Here is an 18,660-nt window from a genome sequence, read left to right as displayed (position 1 = left end):
ATCCTCTCAGAGCGCGCAATTCTTTGATTAGAGTTTGTGGATCTTGTGTATGCTAAGAGCTGACAAACAGAGCGTGAGCTGGTCTGATTGGTCACATGTGTGTGGAGATGAGTGCACCAGATTTTTTCTATTGCCACCTGCGGCAAATTTATGTTCGCCCGGACTTTCGCAAAGAAATTGATATCCATCATGATTTTCGATTGTAAGCTTCTATTATTTTGAGATCCCTATCCATAACACCCCCTTCCAAAAAATAATAAATATCTGTAGCATTGGTTAGTAAAATTGACGTAGTATTTTTAAATATTTTATAAAAAGTTTTCTTAGCACAGCTATATTCTTAGTTACTAGCTTAAAACATAGAACTTTACAAGATGATAAATTATATGTTTCTCGGTATATTTTTTGCATGGCATTAATTTGGGTTGGGCGAAAAACTCTAAAGAAATTTTACATTCAGTCTCGCTTTTTGTATGATTCTAAAAGCAGATTATAATAAGTAGACGACTTAAATTAATTAGCGAATACAGTTTAGAACACAACACAAAAATTACAAGACCTAAAAAAACAACAATTTATATTTGAATTTTGGAAAAAGGATTATGTTTTTCAACAAAAATTACGTATTGCTCGATAAAACTAACTTAACGGAAACATAGAGCATAGATCTATACGATAACTTATAGAACGACTCAATATGAGTCAGAGAAGGAACTTTTTGCAAGCACTGTGCAAAATGTATTCGTTGTCATTACTCGTATAACACTTTCATTTATCAGGCAACAATGGCACTAATTGGGAAGATCCATGCAGACTTGCGGGCTAAAACTTTTCATCGTCGATACTGGGACGGCAATTGTTGAGCGCCGACTGACGCTTCAAAGTGCCAGTCTCACAATCGTTGTAGGTCTTGGCCAGAACCTTTGGTGTGTTGTTGTGGTGCATGTTGTTGCGATTGAGCGTGCCACCGCCAATGTTGCTCGTCTTGGCGGGCATGCGGAAACTGCTCTGACGTTTTGGGCGTTGCTCGTAATACTGCAAGAGGATTAAGGATCAGTAATAAATTCCAGCCGAAACTGTAATTTGAATGCATTTACTCACATCCTTGGTGGGCAAGCTGGAATACTGATTGGGATACGTGTCGAAGCTGGCCGTCGTTGTTGTCGTCTTATTGAGCGCCTCCTCCACGTTGAGCAGGAAGCGACGCCTCGTAAAATGATACGTGACCAGACAACAGGCTGCCGTGAACAAGAGCATGACCAAGATAACAATAGTCACAGTTCCGCCCGATGCGCTTTGAATTTCTGTTGAAAAGATTGTATTAACAATGCTACTCCTCTATAGAAGATCCTAGACATACCATCACATTCGCCGGGCACACAGGCGGTCTTCTCGAACTCGGCGCCGCGACACTCTTGGGATGTGGGCTGCTCCACGTTGCAGCGACGATGACGCACACGTATGCCATCATTGGAGCAGCCTGACCATTCACTCCACTCGCTCCAGCCGAGAAAGTCTGCAAGGGAAGTCAGTTAGTGAAGGATTTCATCTCTTTGACATGTCAGGGAACACTCACCTTCACAGGGCACCATCTCGCACTTTTGCTCCTCCAGGGCACGTCCTGCACAGAGTCTTTCGTGCCCGCCCAGACACTTGCGTGTGCGCCGTTTCACGCCCAGGCCACAGGTCACCGAGCAACTGGACCACTCCGACCAGCAGCTCCACTCGTGCTCCAGCTGATTGTCAATGTTATTGTCCGGCTGCTGATCCACATCCACGGGACACGCTTGAAGATTACAAGCGCGATTTATCGAATTGCGTCCACGTCGATGCTGGACTCCTCCTCCACAGCTGACACTGCAGGGCGACCAATCGGACTCAGATTCCGCTTGCTCGTGGTCATTCAATCGCTGACAGCTGCCATCCGGACGACAGTTGCGAGTGTCCTCCTTGAGCAGACTGATCTTCACAGAGCTGGCGTCGGCGCTGGTGGCGCGGCACGTGAAACGGAATCTCTTCTCCACATGCGGCTCGCTGGCATTGCCAGCCGTTGCCGTTGCTGTTAGCCAAGGTGTCCAGGAGCTATACTTGCGCACCTCGGCGCAGCTTTGCATATTGCAATCCTCGTAATCCAGCCGGCAGCCCGGACAATCCAATCCCCCGTTGAGTGGCCTGGGATCATCACATTCACGGCGTCGCATACGAAAGCCGCCACCACATTGGGCGCTGCACTCGCTCCACTCGCCCCAGGGACCCCATCCGCCGTCCACAGCTTGCGGCTTGGCCACCGGACACGGCGGCAGATTGCTGCAGTACATCTCGGCATGCTCGGAGCCCACACACATGCGTCCACCGTGCGCCGGCCGTGGATTGCCGCAGCTGCGTCGTTTGGTCTTCACCGCAATGCCGCAGGTTTGGGAGCACGGCGACCACGGGGACCAATCCGTCCAGCCACCGTGTTGGGTGCAGTTCGTCACCTGGGTGCTGATGCCCTCGCATGTGGCGCCACCATGCTGTGGCTGCGGATTATTGCAGTTCCTCTGGCGGCACAAGCAATTGCTATCAGATTGCTCATGTTGCTGGCAATCGTTCCATTCCGACCAGGCGGACCAGCCGCCATCGATGGGTGCATTTAACACCGGACAGCTAAATACAGTGGGCTGCAGCCAGGGCTGTTGCACCGTGGGATCGAGTGGAGTACAACGCTCCACGAGCTCATTCCAGCCACAATACGGATCCATGGCATTAAAGCAACTCGACTGCGACACATGGCGATTGCAGCGTTGGGCGGGAATGCGGGTTAAGGCCAGATCCGTGCCCAGGTACAACGATTCCGTGACCTTCAGATAGGACATGTGCAGGAGGGCGGTGCTGCCCGTGTCATCCGCTTGCCACAGCTCCACCAGACATGTCTGGATCTCCTCATCCGTCTGTCCATACTTCACCGACAGCTTCTTGATGTGATTGCCGCTGCTGGAAACGAAGAGCACGTGCAGCAGCTCCGTCTTTGTCCGCACCACATCCAGAGCAATGTGTTTGAATCTCTCCAGGCGGGAGTGATAAAGCGGTTGTGCTCCAATCGGTTGAATGGCCTGATCCATCAACTGATAACGCGAACTCTCCAGCAGATGGTTAAAGGCTGTGGCACCGCTGGCACATTGGAACTGACTCCGCTGTGGAGTATTCACTGTCTTCCAGGCTGCATCCGAGTGCTCCTGGTGCTTGAAGGCGCCCTCAAAGGCGTCATTGATTGCACTCAGATTGTAGGCACACACAGCAGATCCATAGATACTCGATCTGATAAATAACAGAGGATCAGTTGAGGATCAATGCATTTTCTCCGCTTCATTGTGACTCACCCCGATGTGCTAAAAGTGGCATAGAGCACATGCTCCGATTCTGCATATGTCATGCCCTGGATCTCATCAAAGTAATACGGATAATCCCCTGGTAAGGAGCAATTCAGACGTGCCTTTAAGAACGATGTCCAGTTATCCCTCAACACCTGATCCCCGCCAGCATCGTTCTTGCAGACTCGCGCTATCCGGGAATAGATTGCCTGTCATCCAAATCAGGAATGAGTTAGTGAATGCACTTGGAATCTGTCTTGATATTCTCACCTTGCCACAACTCATGTGCTCTGCGGCGGATTCGCGTAGTAGGAAGTAGACAAAGTTGCCAGCTTCAAAGCTGCCCACAAATTGAGCTCCATTTAGCCAATTGTTGTTGTATTGCTTGGTGCGCAGGAAACGTTTTCGCTCCACCTGAAGAGAGAAAAAGAAGAGGGAAGGATTAAGATTTGTAACAAGAAAGAATTCTCGGAGATCAGGAGAAAGGCAAGAGAAAAGAAAGAACAAAGCATATACTTTAAAGAAATTTGGAAATATAACACAGAAATAATTAAAAAGGAAAAATTACGATTGGAATAGAAATAATCAAGAAATAAGATCATTTTTTTATAAATTAAGTTAAAAGAAAGGGAAGACTTTAGAGAAGTCTGGAAAAATGATGGAGGCTACAAATCAGATGAAGCTCATAACATCTGCATCCAAAATCGAAAGAAGGTTTTTTTTGGAATAGGAATTCATACTAAAAAGACGTGAAAGAATTGAGGAAAAACTATAAAGAAGTCAAATTAAAAATTTATTTTTAGGAATTGAGGAACACGTAAAAACTACTTCGGAAGATTCAGAAAAAATTATGAATAGGAATAAGACTAAAGGTCTAAAATCAAAGATAGTTTCAAATCCAAGAAGATCAGAACCTAAGTTTCAGTTAAGATCAAGAAATTATAGTTGGAAAATGAGCAAAGAGAAAAAACTAGATGCTTAGGAGATGATGGAAATTGAAAATGATATATTAATATAAAAATTAGTATAAACAAGGAGTTTAGACAATGAAAAAGACATGGATCAGGAGAGAAACTGGCGAGAGAGAGAGATTTATTTAAATATAAGGAAGTCCTGGAACCGAACCGTACTTGAAGAAAGACTTTAGAGAACAGGAGAATTTTTTTAGGAATAGGAATATCAAGAATTTTATTTAGACAGAGAACTCTTAATTCTAGACTAATCAAAGAATTTGATAGTCAAGATATGGGTGTATTTTGAAAAACTCGGACACGGAACTCAGATAGATTTAATACTGACCCCATTGGATTGGACGGGAGCACGTATGATGGCCACATCGCTGCCGGAGAAGTCGGTGGCGGTGCCGACGAACATGTTGCCATTGGATTGCAAGAGGCTGGTGCTATTTGCCTGTGGATGAAAGGGGCACTTGACAACGCCATCGTCAAACTCGGTGACTGTCAGGTTTTCCATCTGCAATGGTTAAAGAAAATGTTGCAGTTGTAGTTGTAGCTGTAGTTGTGGTTGTTAGTTTGTAGTTTGTGGAGTTGTTGCAATTGTCAGTCGATGCTGACGATGGCGATGGCGACCACTCACCTGGCGCCATGAGCAGCTTGGCTGGAAGGCGTTCGTCCCACACGCGTATAGTTGGTTCTCACCGTAGCTGTGGAGCACGCGCACATAGTTGCGACACCATCGCTCCGACTGGCCTTTCTGCTGGCACATGAATATCTTCTCTGGCGTCGCCTCCCAGCTGGCCCGCTCCAGCGGCACCAAGTCGAACGACATGCGGTACAAGGTGTCTCTGTGAAAATCAAGAGGCAAACACACACACACACACAACAAATGAAACACCGATAAAACTAAATAAAATGTTGCCGCTTTGGGGGAATGGTAACAGCTTAAATCGGCCCACAACCGCTTACAAATAAGGCAATAGCCACAAAGGCCTAGATCTCCTAGACCCCTCCCATCTCGCCTCTTGTCTCTTGTCTCTTGTCTCTCGTCTCTCCTGTACATTGCCAGTTGTCATAATTTTCCAACTGGTTGCCACACTGGTGCATTGAACCGCAAGGCAAACAGGTAACCATACCTGCCCAGGCACAGTGGTCGCTAACTAACGCTGACATTTGCCAAGGAGACGCTTGTAGGCGTCCCCAATGTGGGCACTAAACAAGCTTAACGGCGGCAAATTACGACTTGCACTTCAATTGGGATTTGCCATCGCTAAAAGTCTGCCAATTTGTTGTCTAAACTAGGATTAGCTCATATATCTATTACTTATACTTTACAATAGGTTATATCTGGATTTCTCCTATAATTCACAATTGGTTGCAGCAATAACAGTTTCATATGATCTCAGATATTCATCAATAAATCAAATTTAGACCTGCAAAAATGCGATTATTCGAAAGTTTTCCAGATAAAAAGCTCTAAATATAAAAAAAATTTTATTCTAATCCCATTTTGACCCATTATTGACCTTTAAGAAACTAGATTTATGCAATCAAAATGTTTGAAAAATTTTCTTATTATTTTTAGTAATTTACATTGTAAGGGTTTAACTCAAACATCTATTTCATATATCTAACGAAGTTTAAATGTTCATTTCTCTTAAAATTTGCATTTGGTTTTCTTCAAGAAATCAAGCTTAGGCCTGCAAAATGCAAATATTCAAAATTTTTCAATAAATCTCCGCTCTAAATGGAATCACTTAAGTTGTCTTACGATTCCCTACCTGTTTTAACCATAAAGGAGGCATGAAAATTATTGAAATAAAATTAATACCAAAGTTTGTTTATTCCTTATATTTTAATATTGATTATTTCGATTTCTTTTTGCAATTTTTAGATAATAACCTACAGAAATATAATAAAAAATTTTAAATATGGGGGTTGCAAATCGGTTCTGAACCGAACCTCGTAAAACCGGTTCGGCTTGGGTTTTTAAGCAGCCTGAACCGGATCATGAACCAAACCCTTGAAATTATTTACTTTGCGAACCCGAACCTAAGCCGAACCGCTTTCTAAAATAAAAGGTTCGGTTCGAGAAAAAAAATAATTACATAAATTTTTTGGTTTTGATTATTGGAGTCTTCGGATTAAAATATGTCATATTTAAATCTTCAAATAAATTTGAATTTACATCTTCTAAAAAAAATTTAGTAAGTTCAAAATGTAGAGAAAAATATATAACAATAAAAATATTTTTTTGTATGAAATTAAACCAAGGTTCGAAGCCAAACCTTGGGTTCCTTGGTATATAAACCAATTCGCGAACCGTACCGATGTCTTGCTCTTTTGTTCGAGCCGCCGAACCGAACCTTTAACAAAATTTGGGTGGCTTTCAGCCTTGGTTTCAACTACGATTTCATGCTATTTTTATACACCTGGCACCACTGTGCCTAACACGCATTTGGCGTAACAAATACGAAGATCAATAGATCAAGTGCATACGAATGCGGCAAGTAGAGATAAATGGTTACATCTCAAACTGGACAGCATTCGCGAGTGAGTGGACATAGAATTCTCAATTGGCAATTCGCAATTGGCAATTCGAAACATATCGCATTGTATGAAAGAATTCCGGCGACCAGACGACGCCAGAATAAAACCAGCCAACACAAAGGCACGAGAGTCAACGTCATCTAAGCAACTGTTTAGAGACTGTAGACTGCGCAATGTGGGACTCTGGACCGGATTGGATTGCGTTGGATCAGGCTCCAGTGCCAAACTCGCCCAATATCAATCAGTCAAAACGCAGCAGCTGCCGCAACGCGTGGCGCGTGTCTCTCGAGCCTCGAGTCTCCACTAAGCTCAGCTCAGCTCAGGTGGTAACTTGAGCCTTCCAGCCAAAACACGAGCCAATCAACCACTTAGCCAACTTCTGCGGTACGCGTTGATGATGAGGTAATAAAACAGTTCCAACATTGCCAACAACAACAACAGTAACAACAACAACAACAACAACTGTGAATGACCCTTCCTTCCCCAAAACGCAGCTGTCAACAACTTGTTGTTGTGTCTCAGCAAACTGTGTGTGTGTGTGTGTGTTTGGTGTCTGCCTGCGTTGGCAGATGCAAAAAGGTTTTTTTTATTTAGTTGTGTCATTATTCAAATTATGGTATTAAAATGGCAAAGTGCACCAAACAAGGGCTATTCAAATGGCAATATAAAAGCGGAATTCAACAGAAAATGCAAATTAATTAATGAGAATTAAGTAATTTAAATGTGGAAATTACAACTTGAACAACACAATTTAACAGCATGCTTAAAACCAAATGATAAACGACTTGTTAAAAGAAAATACTCAACTTAAATTTTGTTAATTTTAGAAATTTCTATATATTTTTAAGGCGGTGGCAGTAATAAATTTAGAAAGAGCCGAAAAGATTAAACCACAATGAACTATAGGCAGAAATCGATAGATCAAAGAAATAGATAGTTAAGATACTTTTCCCTAGAATCTAGAGTTTAGATACACTAAGACACAAACAGAGACTGCTCTTTATGTTTATTAGACAATGCAATGATAAGGGTAAGTATCTGGAATCAAGTACGAGCATGTCAATAATCATATAATACCTGTACAAAGTTATTCTTTTAAGGACTTTAGACCTGCTAGGCTGATAAATACCACACAAGTGGCTCTACTTCATTATAGTAAGGGGTAGGGCAAAAGTTTGGTTAAGTACAGCGGAAATTGAAACGTCAAAGTGACGTGACAAACGTCGTGTATGAAAAAAATGGCAAGTGCGACAGCAAAAATAATAAAATATAAAAAGGGCGTACAAATTACAACCAGACTTAACGGCTGCACAAATTAATTATTGCTGATTGTGAAAAGTTTTTGTTGATATTGTTGTTCATATTGTTGTTGTTGTTTACCCTTACCAGGTGCCGCTTTAACGACGTGATTACATTTTGTTTGCACTAATTTGTTGGGCAAACAGCAAGAAAGCGTTGAAAATTGAACAGAAAAATATAAAATAAAAATAGTAAATAGTAAAAATATACAAAAACATATATTTTTTGTAAGCCATGTAAGCGAGTTGCATCTTGGCTAACAGAAAAACTAATTTAAGCTCTCTAGCCTATGTAAACGTACTTGTAGCGTTAGAATGAATAACTCCAATAAATTAAAAAAAAAATGTAATTAAAAAATCGATTAATATGAGTGTAAAATAGTAAAAAATTGCTGGATGTTTAACAAGAATGGCCTAATATTCCCACTTAACTCCCTTTCAATCCATCTTTTAATGTCTACAGAGTAGAAATTTCCAAATAACTGGATAAGTTAATATTTTCCTTTTTTTAACTATGAACCATGCTAAATGTAGTCATTTGAGGTGTGAATTCAAACAGTTCCGCAACTGCTCTGCAACAGTTCCACCCACAGAGTTACACGCACGCGCCCCGTCGAGATAACGATAGAGCAAAAAAGCGTTATGACAAATACAAACACAAAAACAAATTAAACAACTGGCAAAACAATGAGCAAATATTTGCCAAAAGCAAAAAAAAAACAAAAAAAAACAAAAAAGAAACAAAAGCAACCCTAGAGAACATGTGTATCGACTTTTCACACCTCAAATGGAATTCGCCATCGTCGACTGAAACGAAAGATAAGAAATTTCAAACGAACTCTCCGATCGGCATAGAGAATAAAGGGGGGGGGACTATGTGGGGCGTGAGTGGCAATGCTAATTTGCAAGGCCGTTGCTTATCGCGGTTGCCAAAGAAATGGAGCACTGAACTTCATTAAACGAGTTATGTGATAAATGCACGCTAATTATAGAATTTTTTTAAAAATACTACGAGCATTTAAAGTGCAGATGCTAAGGTAAGCTTGTTTTAGCTAGTCTACGTATACTTACTAGTTTAGCATGCATGTAGAAAAACGTCTTAATACCCTACAATGAATATGTTCAACTATTACAAATTAATTAATAGTTGAGGAAAAGGTTTTATGACACATACAGAAAATAAGCTGCAACTATTGTCCAAAAATAAAAGTAAAATAAAATTAAAAACGAGAAAATGTAACAAATTACGAGAGATATTTTGTTTAGTTTATAATTTAGTTAATGACTCAAGAAAAAATAATTTAAAAATACAAATACTATGCTGAGCAGGGCTTTAGACGCATTTTGACGATGATATAATTAATGTAATGAATTATAATATAATCGGAGTCATAATTTTAAACCCATTTACGGATCCGACGCGTGGCAGTCCTGTTCAGCAAGTGCGTTACGTGAGCTGTATCTGTATTTGTATCTGTATCTGCATGCATGTCGCAGTAACTGTAGCTGTAGCTTGGCTTGTATCTGTATCTGCGGATATTTCATTTTGCTTTTGAGCCGGCGCATTTGCATTCACAATATTCGCACACCTTGCGCCGTGGTTAAGTTTTGAGCGACAAGCGCGACAAGATAACAAAAAGGCCACGTTTATTGGAACCCAAAGAGGGGGACGGAGTCAGAGACGCTGGCGGGATTGAAGCTGGCGTCGCACGGTGCTATTAAATCTTTGGCTATGGCGCCGTCTGTCCAGCTGCGGACTCCAGCTCCGACTGTGGCAATTGCGAGCTGCGAGTTGCGAGTGCTGATCAAGTGGACGCCGTGCGTGGGCGTTTGTCTAGCGCCTGTTTGGCGACAGCTCGAGGCGATCGACGGGCTGGCGGGTAGTTTGTAATTAAAAATTGCCCCGTTTGCACCGTTAAGAGCTTGTACGGCAACAACTTGCAACAAAACTGCTGCGAATTGCAGCATTACAGCATTGCACTGCCTACGCCGAGCGCATTCCACGGCTCTAAATCTCAAAAGCTTTAACCACAATTTTATTTTCAGTTTTTTATTTATTTTTTTTTTTTTCTTACATTTTCCATAGAAATATGTATGCAAAACGCCCCCCTTAAGCAGCGGCATATGTTTTGCCTTGATTAATTTTGATTTCAATTTCGCTGCTGGAGTTCCAGTAGCCGCCTAAACTGACTGCCAACCTCTTAACGTCTGTCAAATGGGATTTGTGTCCACCTTTCAATTGCCAAACATTATCCAGGCGAACAATTGAAAGACTTTTAAGCTCAGCAGATAATCACATAGCTTACTTTAAAACAGAATAAGACATTATACAAAAAGAGATCACGATAAACACAATTAATTTAAGCGTTATAGAAGACTCTTAAGATTGATATTATTATTACTGTAAACTCAATTTTCTACTTTAAATATTTCTATCTACAGGAAAGTTTAAGCTTTAACTCCAATTCCATCATAAAAATCCGATTAATAAGAGTTTGTTTGGTAATTATGATCGATTCTTGCTTTTTCATGATACATATTAAATTAAACTATTGAACTAAATTAAATTGTGAACCTTTACTTCTATTCTTTTTGCTTAACTGCAATTGAAAACTATTTATTATAAGAAAAATCTTCAACGTAGCTTTTTATCACATAGTTATATATAATTTGTATACGGTTTCCTTGCTTAATTAAAATTATGTGCAGTCATATGTATAAACAGTTCAAATGCTGCCATGGTCCATTTACGACCAAGCCACAGAAACGTTTGAGAACCCTCCAAAAAAAAAAAATAAAAATAAAAAATAAACCAACCTTAATAAAAGGTCTTGTGGGGGACAGAGAAAGGACAAGGAATTGAAAGGGAAAACAAAATGGTACATTATTTAAATGCAGTCTATATCAAATTTCGGGCCACAAGACCCCAAATGCACTGTACATGACAGAAATGACGGAACGTGCAGTCGCCTTGTCACTCCTCACTTCTCACTCGTCACCCGGCACTCGTTACTCGGAGTTCGCAGTTCGTTACTCGTCATGGGAGCCATTGGAATACTTGAGATCGTCCCCGACTTGTCGCAATATGAAAAGCCGCAATCGTAATCCGAGCCTTTAGTCGTGTCAAGTGTGTGTGTATGTATGTGTGTGTGTGTGTGTGAGACAGACAGACAGACAAGGAGCATTGCCACGAGTATTTATGTATTGTACATATGAAACTTATACACAGACTTTGGCTCTACAATTACCACGACTTTTATGAACCGACCACAAAATCATAAAATATTATTCTATAGCTAACAGTTGAAATATATTGCTACAATTAAATTGCGGTTGCTGATTAGAAGAAGGTTAACATGCTGCTTTTATGTGGTAAAGCAAATAAACAAGTAATCAACTGTGAGATACTCTTGATTGGTTGACATTTGGCTAAAAATTTCATCTTAAAGACGTTTTCCTTCAACTTTGTAATGTCTGATCGACATAACACCTATTTTCCAGTAAAGTCTCAAGCTTCTTTATGTAAAATTACAAGTACTTTGTTGCTGGAAAAATTCCAGTGAATGAAATTATTTTTTTTTAGTTAAAAATTGCTTTCCTACAGAAGTCTTATTTTTACATACTTCGGCATAACTTCACCATACACTTGCTTAACAACTTTGGGAAGACAGGGTATAAAGCAACTGATATATTTGGAAGGTCAACAGTTGCGGTTCTTTTTAATACTTAAAAAGCAAAACAGATAGACGGGGAAAATGAAAGAATAGTTAAAAAGATAGCTTATCGACAATTTGCAAAGGGATTGTCTGACAGTCTGATTATTATGGACTATGTCAGAAAATTTAAAGACAAATTTAAGAGAACATGTATGAAATTATTATTACGCTGAAATTCGACAGTTTTAAAGAAATTCCACACATATTTATGAAACTATATTTAATTTCAGTTATTACACAAACTTCTCATTGTATTAATATCTAGTTATGTGTGAGTTACTCATGCATAGTTACTCAGGGAATGGGATACCTTAAGACCCAACATAAAGGTATTATATGGTCTGACCAGTTGAGCGTCCAGTCTAGTCGAAGCGACTTATTGTTATTATCAAAAAAAAAGCCCACATCTTATAAAGAAACTACATTTAATGTGCCCACACAGTTATCTATGAAACTAGTTATCACTACGCCTACTTGCTATATTCTTCAACGTAAGTAGAGCAACTGCCCTTCGTTATCATCGACTGTGCCACATTGGAATACAACAAATCAAAACATAAAAAAACGAAAACCAAAGAAAAATAAACCTGTGACGAATGATTGACGACAGGAGGGAATGAAAACGAAACGAAGAAAAAAGAGCGACAACATTATGATAAACGAGGCAATTCGTATCTGTAGCTCAAGGTGCACGTGTGATGTGGCAAGGGGTTAAGATCTGTGGGGACAACACCAAGTCTTATCTGAAGTTCTCAGCGAGTACTTGTAAATGAAAAGCAAACTCTGCGTATACTTTAAGCATATATAGAGAAAGAAAAACAGCCTGAAGAATACCTACATAAGGTACCATCAAATTGCTTAACAAATAGTCAGGCAACGTGTTTCTGTATCTTTGTATCTTAAGTACGGGCAAGTATCTGTATCTCACTTGTTGCCTCTGCTGTAGTACTCGGTTCTGTTTGGTTAAGATGTTCTGCTTCTTTTGTATATTCTATCAAAAGTTTCTTGAAAGAGTGAGAGAGGGAGAGCGATAAGACTTGCTGATAAGCTAGAGATTTAGTTAACCTGTTGCGTGCACTTTCAATTTTATTACGAGATCTTTTGATCCCATGCCAAAAACCTTATCAATTTCAGTTTTACGCAATACAAGTAATCATTACTACGGGTTATCGGTGCTGATAATGAGACCATTTTGGGGGCTTTACTTAGCAAAGTTCAATTATTTCCGTACACTCACAGCGACTGCGCTTTCTTCTAACGCTGAGTCAATTTTAAAGATATTATTGAATCTTAGTACTTACCTAGCACCGACAATAACTTGGTTTCTGGACACATCATATAACACCTCGGAATACCAACTCGTTTCGGGTTCGTAGAATCGTTTGGCTGATGACATTAAATCTGTAAAAAGGAATACAAACTTAGAATATCGTGATATTTTAAATTTTCTATGAAGTTTATGAAGAGGGTATGCTCAAGTCGAACAACATCCCATTATTTAAAAAAAATAAAATAAACAATTGTTTATGTCCAAAAAATAAAGTTAAAAGCCAGAGACTCTTGAGAAATAAACAAAATATGAAAATAAATGCCTATAAAATACTCATAAATATATATGTACATATATATATGAAAACCCGAGTCAACACAATTTGTTGTTGCTGACTTTGCGCTTCGAATCGTACTTCAAGATGCATTCCATGCAAAAACCACAACTCGCAAATATTTAAACAATAAACACGAAGCGTTTTCTGATTAAGCAAAGGTATATGGGTGTTGAGATTCATCAGAATTGACATCTGTTGGAGTACAACAATTTTACAACCTGTTCGCCCTCAACTTGCGTAATACTTAACTAAAGTACTTTGACGATCACAGCTACTTAGAACTGACAGACATCAACCCAATTTTGTTTAGCAATTGACACAATTTGGAAATGTTATACATATGGTATTTTACGTATTGCTTAATATATTTTTTGATAATCCAGCACTCACCTTGATATGATATATAACGCGAATCATTTTCCAATAATTCATAGTTCGACTGCGCTTGATAGTTGTTCATTAGGGCCCCAGTATTCCTTGGGCCTTGTAGGGTTAAGAGTAGTAGTATTAGAAGCCACAGCTGGTGCTGCATATTGTCATATTTTAAAATTAACATGCTGCAAATCAAAAGAACAAAAGATCCATAGATTAGCATATTTGTATTAAATCTGGTCTAACCAGTGTCCGATCGCAGTAAACATATATTTGTTTTATGATTTAAAATTTGAACATAGCTCAAAATATATTATAAACTTTATAATTGGAATTATATAATCAAATAGTTGTGGAATAAGTGAAAGCGTTGCTTTTCAGCTTAAATCTAAAAAAAAAACATTTTCACAAAGAAACTTAATCTACCGTAAAACTGATTAATATTGATCAGTTAAATTGACTTACTTTATATATTGTCACGTAGCGTGTAAATAGATTATGTTATTCCATTCAGCTGTAGTAGATTGCAAAAGAGTCGAACTTATATTATTTAAATGCTTGATAGCATATCACTCTTGGAATTCAAAAACCAACTTATTCAACACTTTTCATATAATATTCTTTTAGAAAAAAACCACACACTACACTCAGAAAATATATTTCTTAATTTTTTTCAAATTGTTGAGGATTGTAAACGGATCCGGAGTTGCGATTTATAGAGTTTCGTACTGGAAGCGAGTCGCCATGCAACCGAGAAAGAGACGAAGTTAACCGCGCAGAGAGTCAAAACAAACTGAGCGTCGAAGCAGCAAAATCAGTAGAAGATACTAAAAGCGAACAAGCGTGGAAACAACAAAACGAGCAAAGAGCGAACGAACGATTGGGAGAGTGAGCCAGAGAGCGCAATGAAACGAAATCGTTTGTAAGGAGAGAGCGAATGAGCGTGCAAAGCAAATGGTACAAAACGCCGACGCGACGCGATGTACGGCCCACGACGAAGATGTTTGTTTTTAAGAACCGGCTTCGGCCTGCGCAACGAACTCTACAACAACAGCCACAACAACAACAACAACAACTACTTGGGCTTGGGCCTGCGGGGCTTAATGTCGGGTTTATGTTGGGCGCGGTTGCAGTGGCAGCGGCAGTGGCAGCGGCAGTGGCAGAGGCAGCGACAACGGCAGCACTAGCAAGGCAGGGCGCTGCCCATATATCATGGGACAACTACTATAACAACTTAGGGCAGAATCTTTCGGATCGTCGCCACACCAGGCACACTCAGTAGATTGACAGACGACGCGACGTCCGACATGGCACAAGGGACGTGCCCAGAACAAGGACAAAATTTAGCTGAGTCGTCGTTTTAATTTGGTAGCCCAACAAATTGACATTAGTGTCGCGACGCATATGGGCACGTGATTTACCCTATGGACAATGTCAGACTGACCGATCTTATCGCATAATGAAACCAAAGAATAATCATATTCTTACAGCCAACTTCTGCTCAGACAATGGTCGTTCTTATAATGATTTAACAGTTAGTGTATAATTAACAATTAGTGGAAATTCGAGGAAGTCGCCTATCTTTTACTCTTCGGTCATCCTAGTTATAATCTTCGAATATTGATCTAAAGAGCTTTAATAAGTCTAATCAAAGTATCTCAAAGATGTCACAGTTAGCATCAGGAGTATTCTAAAATAAAAGAATTTTACCCTTAACTGTTTGTTTTGATCAAGTTGAATGGAATATGAGAAAATACACATTTGTTTCCATTATGATCTGTGTAATAAGATCAGTCTCACCCACTCCGTACTTGACTACAGTCCGAGCTAATATCCTGTTGACATTAGCCTTGAATCGAACAGACGCGTGAAAAACACAGCTGGTGTTTTGTTGGGACAAGACCAAAAACCAGAATACGATCTCTTGGGATCGGTACGGTAAGGCCCGATGCGGTGTTTGTTTATGCCAGAGCATGAAAAGAAGTCCGATCCAGCAGTAGATACAACTCGAAAAGGAAAAACATTTAGCTAAGGCAACACAAGAAAACGACTACCTAAGCTATTGTATGGGATATCTTTGGTGTGGTACCAAATATGCTAATTATGGTAGCAGTCAGAGAAGACGACGCACTGTTGCATTTACAGGCCTTGGTAATTTACAGCTTTACTTCTGCCATGGGCAATTGTAATGCTAATGCCCAGGTAGATGGTATTGATAGTTTCCTTTGCGGTTGAGTCATTTGCACGCAAGGAAGTGCCCATAAATTTTAGTTAGTCTTATCATTGGAACAGAAAACATGAGGGAGAGGGATAGCAATTGAAATCCTGTCCCTTCCGGGCATTTTATGGTTTTCACCTGTCAATTTTTATTGTAAATATGTTCTATCACCACACTCTCATATAAATATGTATATAAAGGGTTTCTTTTAGTTAGCAGTTAGGGTGAAAGTGAAGTCAAATATTTGAGTGCTTTGAAATATGAACCAAAAAATGAATTATTACCCCTGGTTAAGTAGATAACAAAATAATCGCATAAAAAAAAAGAAAAATTGTGGGTCTTTGAACCCATAGTTTCGATATTGGATTCAAGTACTTAAATGAGAATACATTGTATCATATTAAACAGGTGTGCATTTAAATATATAGGTCACACTTTCCCAGCTGGTTCATCTATGGAATTTTAATCAACTTAAACACACTCTAAATGAATATCTTTGTTAGCTTTTCTCGGGCTTGTAAGATAATAAATATAATATTTACTCCATTAAATTCACGACAGGAAGTCGTCTTTATTGCATCCATAGTCCTAATCTTAAATCTTTAACTTTCGAAACGTACACACGTACACTGGGTACTAAAATTTTATGGCATGGTCAATAAATTAATAATTATTGAAACGATCGAGAGCGAATAGTGCAGATTTTATATATTCCTCCAATTCCAGCTGCAGACCCTCTCTCTCCGTCCTCTCTCTTTGTGCCTCAATCAACATTGCTAATTGAAAAGACCTTAAAATAGAATTGAAGCCAATAAAGGAAGTACAAGATGGAATATGACAATAAGCATTTGGCCCATTTGACTGAGTGCTCATCGATTGGGTGCAATACAAAACATTTAAAAAGAATAAGTAGTTCGGAATAACGTAGAGCTGTGAGCTCAACTGAGGGATACCCTTTACATTTTAGCTCATATTAATCTTTTAAGATAATGTTGGCGATGATAAATTATCATATGATATTATGTAGATAATATGGATTCTGTCTGCAGACTGTGCAACTTTCAATAAACAAATAATTATGGGTATCTTTTACTATATTCAGTTACCTTTTTATCATCGCCGTTTTAGAGTTTATGCCACTGTGTTAAATTTTAATGCGTACAGGGTATTTAAAAAATTAAAACAATCGTAAATTTAAAGCTCGTTGGCGACAATTAAATTGCTTTGGTGTCGCATACTTAATTTCCAAACAATTAAAATAAAACATAAAATATTTATGCTAAGCGACTTTCCACCAAAAAGTAAACCATTAAAATCATGCTGTAAATTATGACAAAAACGAATAGAAAATTTAAAAAAAAAATAATAATAATATGAAATAAGTGTGTTCAACTAGGAAATACCCTATAGCTGGCTAAGGCATACTCTACTCATGCTTCTTATCTTCGATTACACATACAGTTCCTTTGATGGCACTAACGATAGTATCAACAGTTTGTATTATGAAAACTTTATTTGAATATTGAATCCCAGGGATTAGAGGGTATGTATTTTACCCTTGCCAAGCTACTTGGCTCGACTGGCGGGTTGTTTACCAAATATTAATTGCCATAACTTATCAGTAAACAAAATATGAGACGGCGACCCTCCTTATGCTCAGGTTCAAGCTCAAATCGACAGCTTGGAAATTTATAGCGCCATTTATAGGCGATAAGCGGTTGAAAATGTTCAAAAAATCAAAAGCGGAACCAAATTCAAGCCACACGCGCTGAGGCTTTGGCAACCCATTTAAATTGAAATTACATATTTCATTTGAGAATTGTGTAAATATTTAAAATGGTAACAAATCAAGTGTCGAAAATATTAATGAAAATACAAATGACTGAGCAAAATGATCGACCTCTCGTTAATTTTACTTAAGCATATGTTAAGATATTCAATAGACAATAAATTCAAATATGCATAATATTATATTAGTGCATAATAATACTAACCCAATTTATCTTAAACCATTTTCGTGTGTTTTTTATTAACCTAACTTTTCTGATCTCAACGTTTTTTTAAACAATTTTTAATTTACTTTCTTATTAATATATTTAGATAAACTATTGCCTTAATATCGAACTATTTTGTCTTTCTTTAATCGCATTTACTAAAATAGCTTTCCTCTTTCACATTTTGTTTCATTTCCACTTGTTTCTTTTCTTTTTCTTAATATCGGTACTTTCTTTATTATTTTTCCAATCGTTCAATTTTTAGGCTTTATCAAGAAATAATCACATTAACCACACATCCATGACTTTACATCCCGCATTACAAGCAATTTTTCAGCCATCGTAAGATCCCCCATGGAGCCGAAAATAGATTTGCATATTAATTGCGTTACGAAGATTTCATTTAAATTACAATTTATTATAGTTTAACTAATTTATCAATTTTTTTTTTTATATATAAAACTCAATCTGTACCAATGAAATAAATAAGTTTTAACAGCTCCTACTGTAACATTGTAAATAAATGGGCTGTGCTTGGACTTTATGCAAATCTCTTGCTTTCAATTTGTAATTTATGAAACAACAACAATAGCAACAAA

At 38.7% G+C, this 18,660-nt stretch overlaps 1 protein-coding gene across 2 annotated transcripts in view; it reads right to left on the bottom strand.

The window, feature by feature from the left end:
- Window positions 1-267: 267 nt before the first annotated feature.
- The window catches only part of LOC117787426 (semaphorin-5A), a 44,327-nt gene continuing 25,934 nt past the window's right edge, over window positions 268-18,660 (bottom strand). Inside the window, exons 1-11 of one of the 2 annotated variants that reach the window (XM_034625949.1) lie at window positions 14,315-14,681; window positions 13,868-14,034; window positions 13,172-13,271; window positions 4,947-5,154; window positions 4,650-4,823; window positions 3,621-3,764; window positions 3,360-3,559; window positions 1,577-3,297; window positions 1,361-1,516; window positions 1,102-1,304; window positions 268-1,035 (exon numbers count right to left, since the gene is read on the bottom strand). In XM_034625949.1, coding sequence (XP_034481840.1) covers window positions 823-1,035; window positions 1,102-1,304; window positions 1,361-1,516; window positions 1,577-3,297; window positions 3,360-3,559; window positions 3,621-3,764; window positions 4,650-4,823; window positions 4,947-5,154; window positions 13,172-13,271; window positions 13,868-14,033 — 3,285 coding nt within the window. In that variant the 5' untranslated portion in view covers window position 14,034; window positions 14,315-14,681 and the 3' untranslated portion in view covers window positions 268-822. Of the gene's footprint in view, window positions 1,036-1,101; window positions 1,305-1,360; window positions 1,517-1,576; window positions 3,298-3,359; window positions 3,560-3,620; window positions 3,765-4,649; window positions 4,824-4,946; window positions 5,155-13,171; window positions 13,272-13,867; window positions 14,035-14,314; window positions 14,682-18,660 lie in introns of those variants that run through there. The other variant, XM_034625950.1, reaches the window with a different exon arrangement.

The sequence above is a fragment of the Drosophila innubila genome (assembly GCF_004354385.1).
Source record: "Drosophila innubila isolate TH190305 chromosome 3L unlocalized genomic scaffold, UK_Dinn_1.0 0_D_3L, whole genome shotgun sequence".
Classification (NCBI taxonomy): domain Eukaryota; kingdom Metazoa; phylum Arthropoda; class Insecta; order Diptera; family Drosophilidae; genus Drosophila; species Drosophila innubila.
The sequence above is the reverse complement of the archived record's forward strand: the minus strand, read 5'-3'. Positions and strand labels throughout refer to the sequence as shown.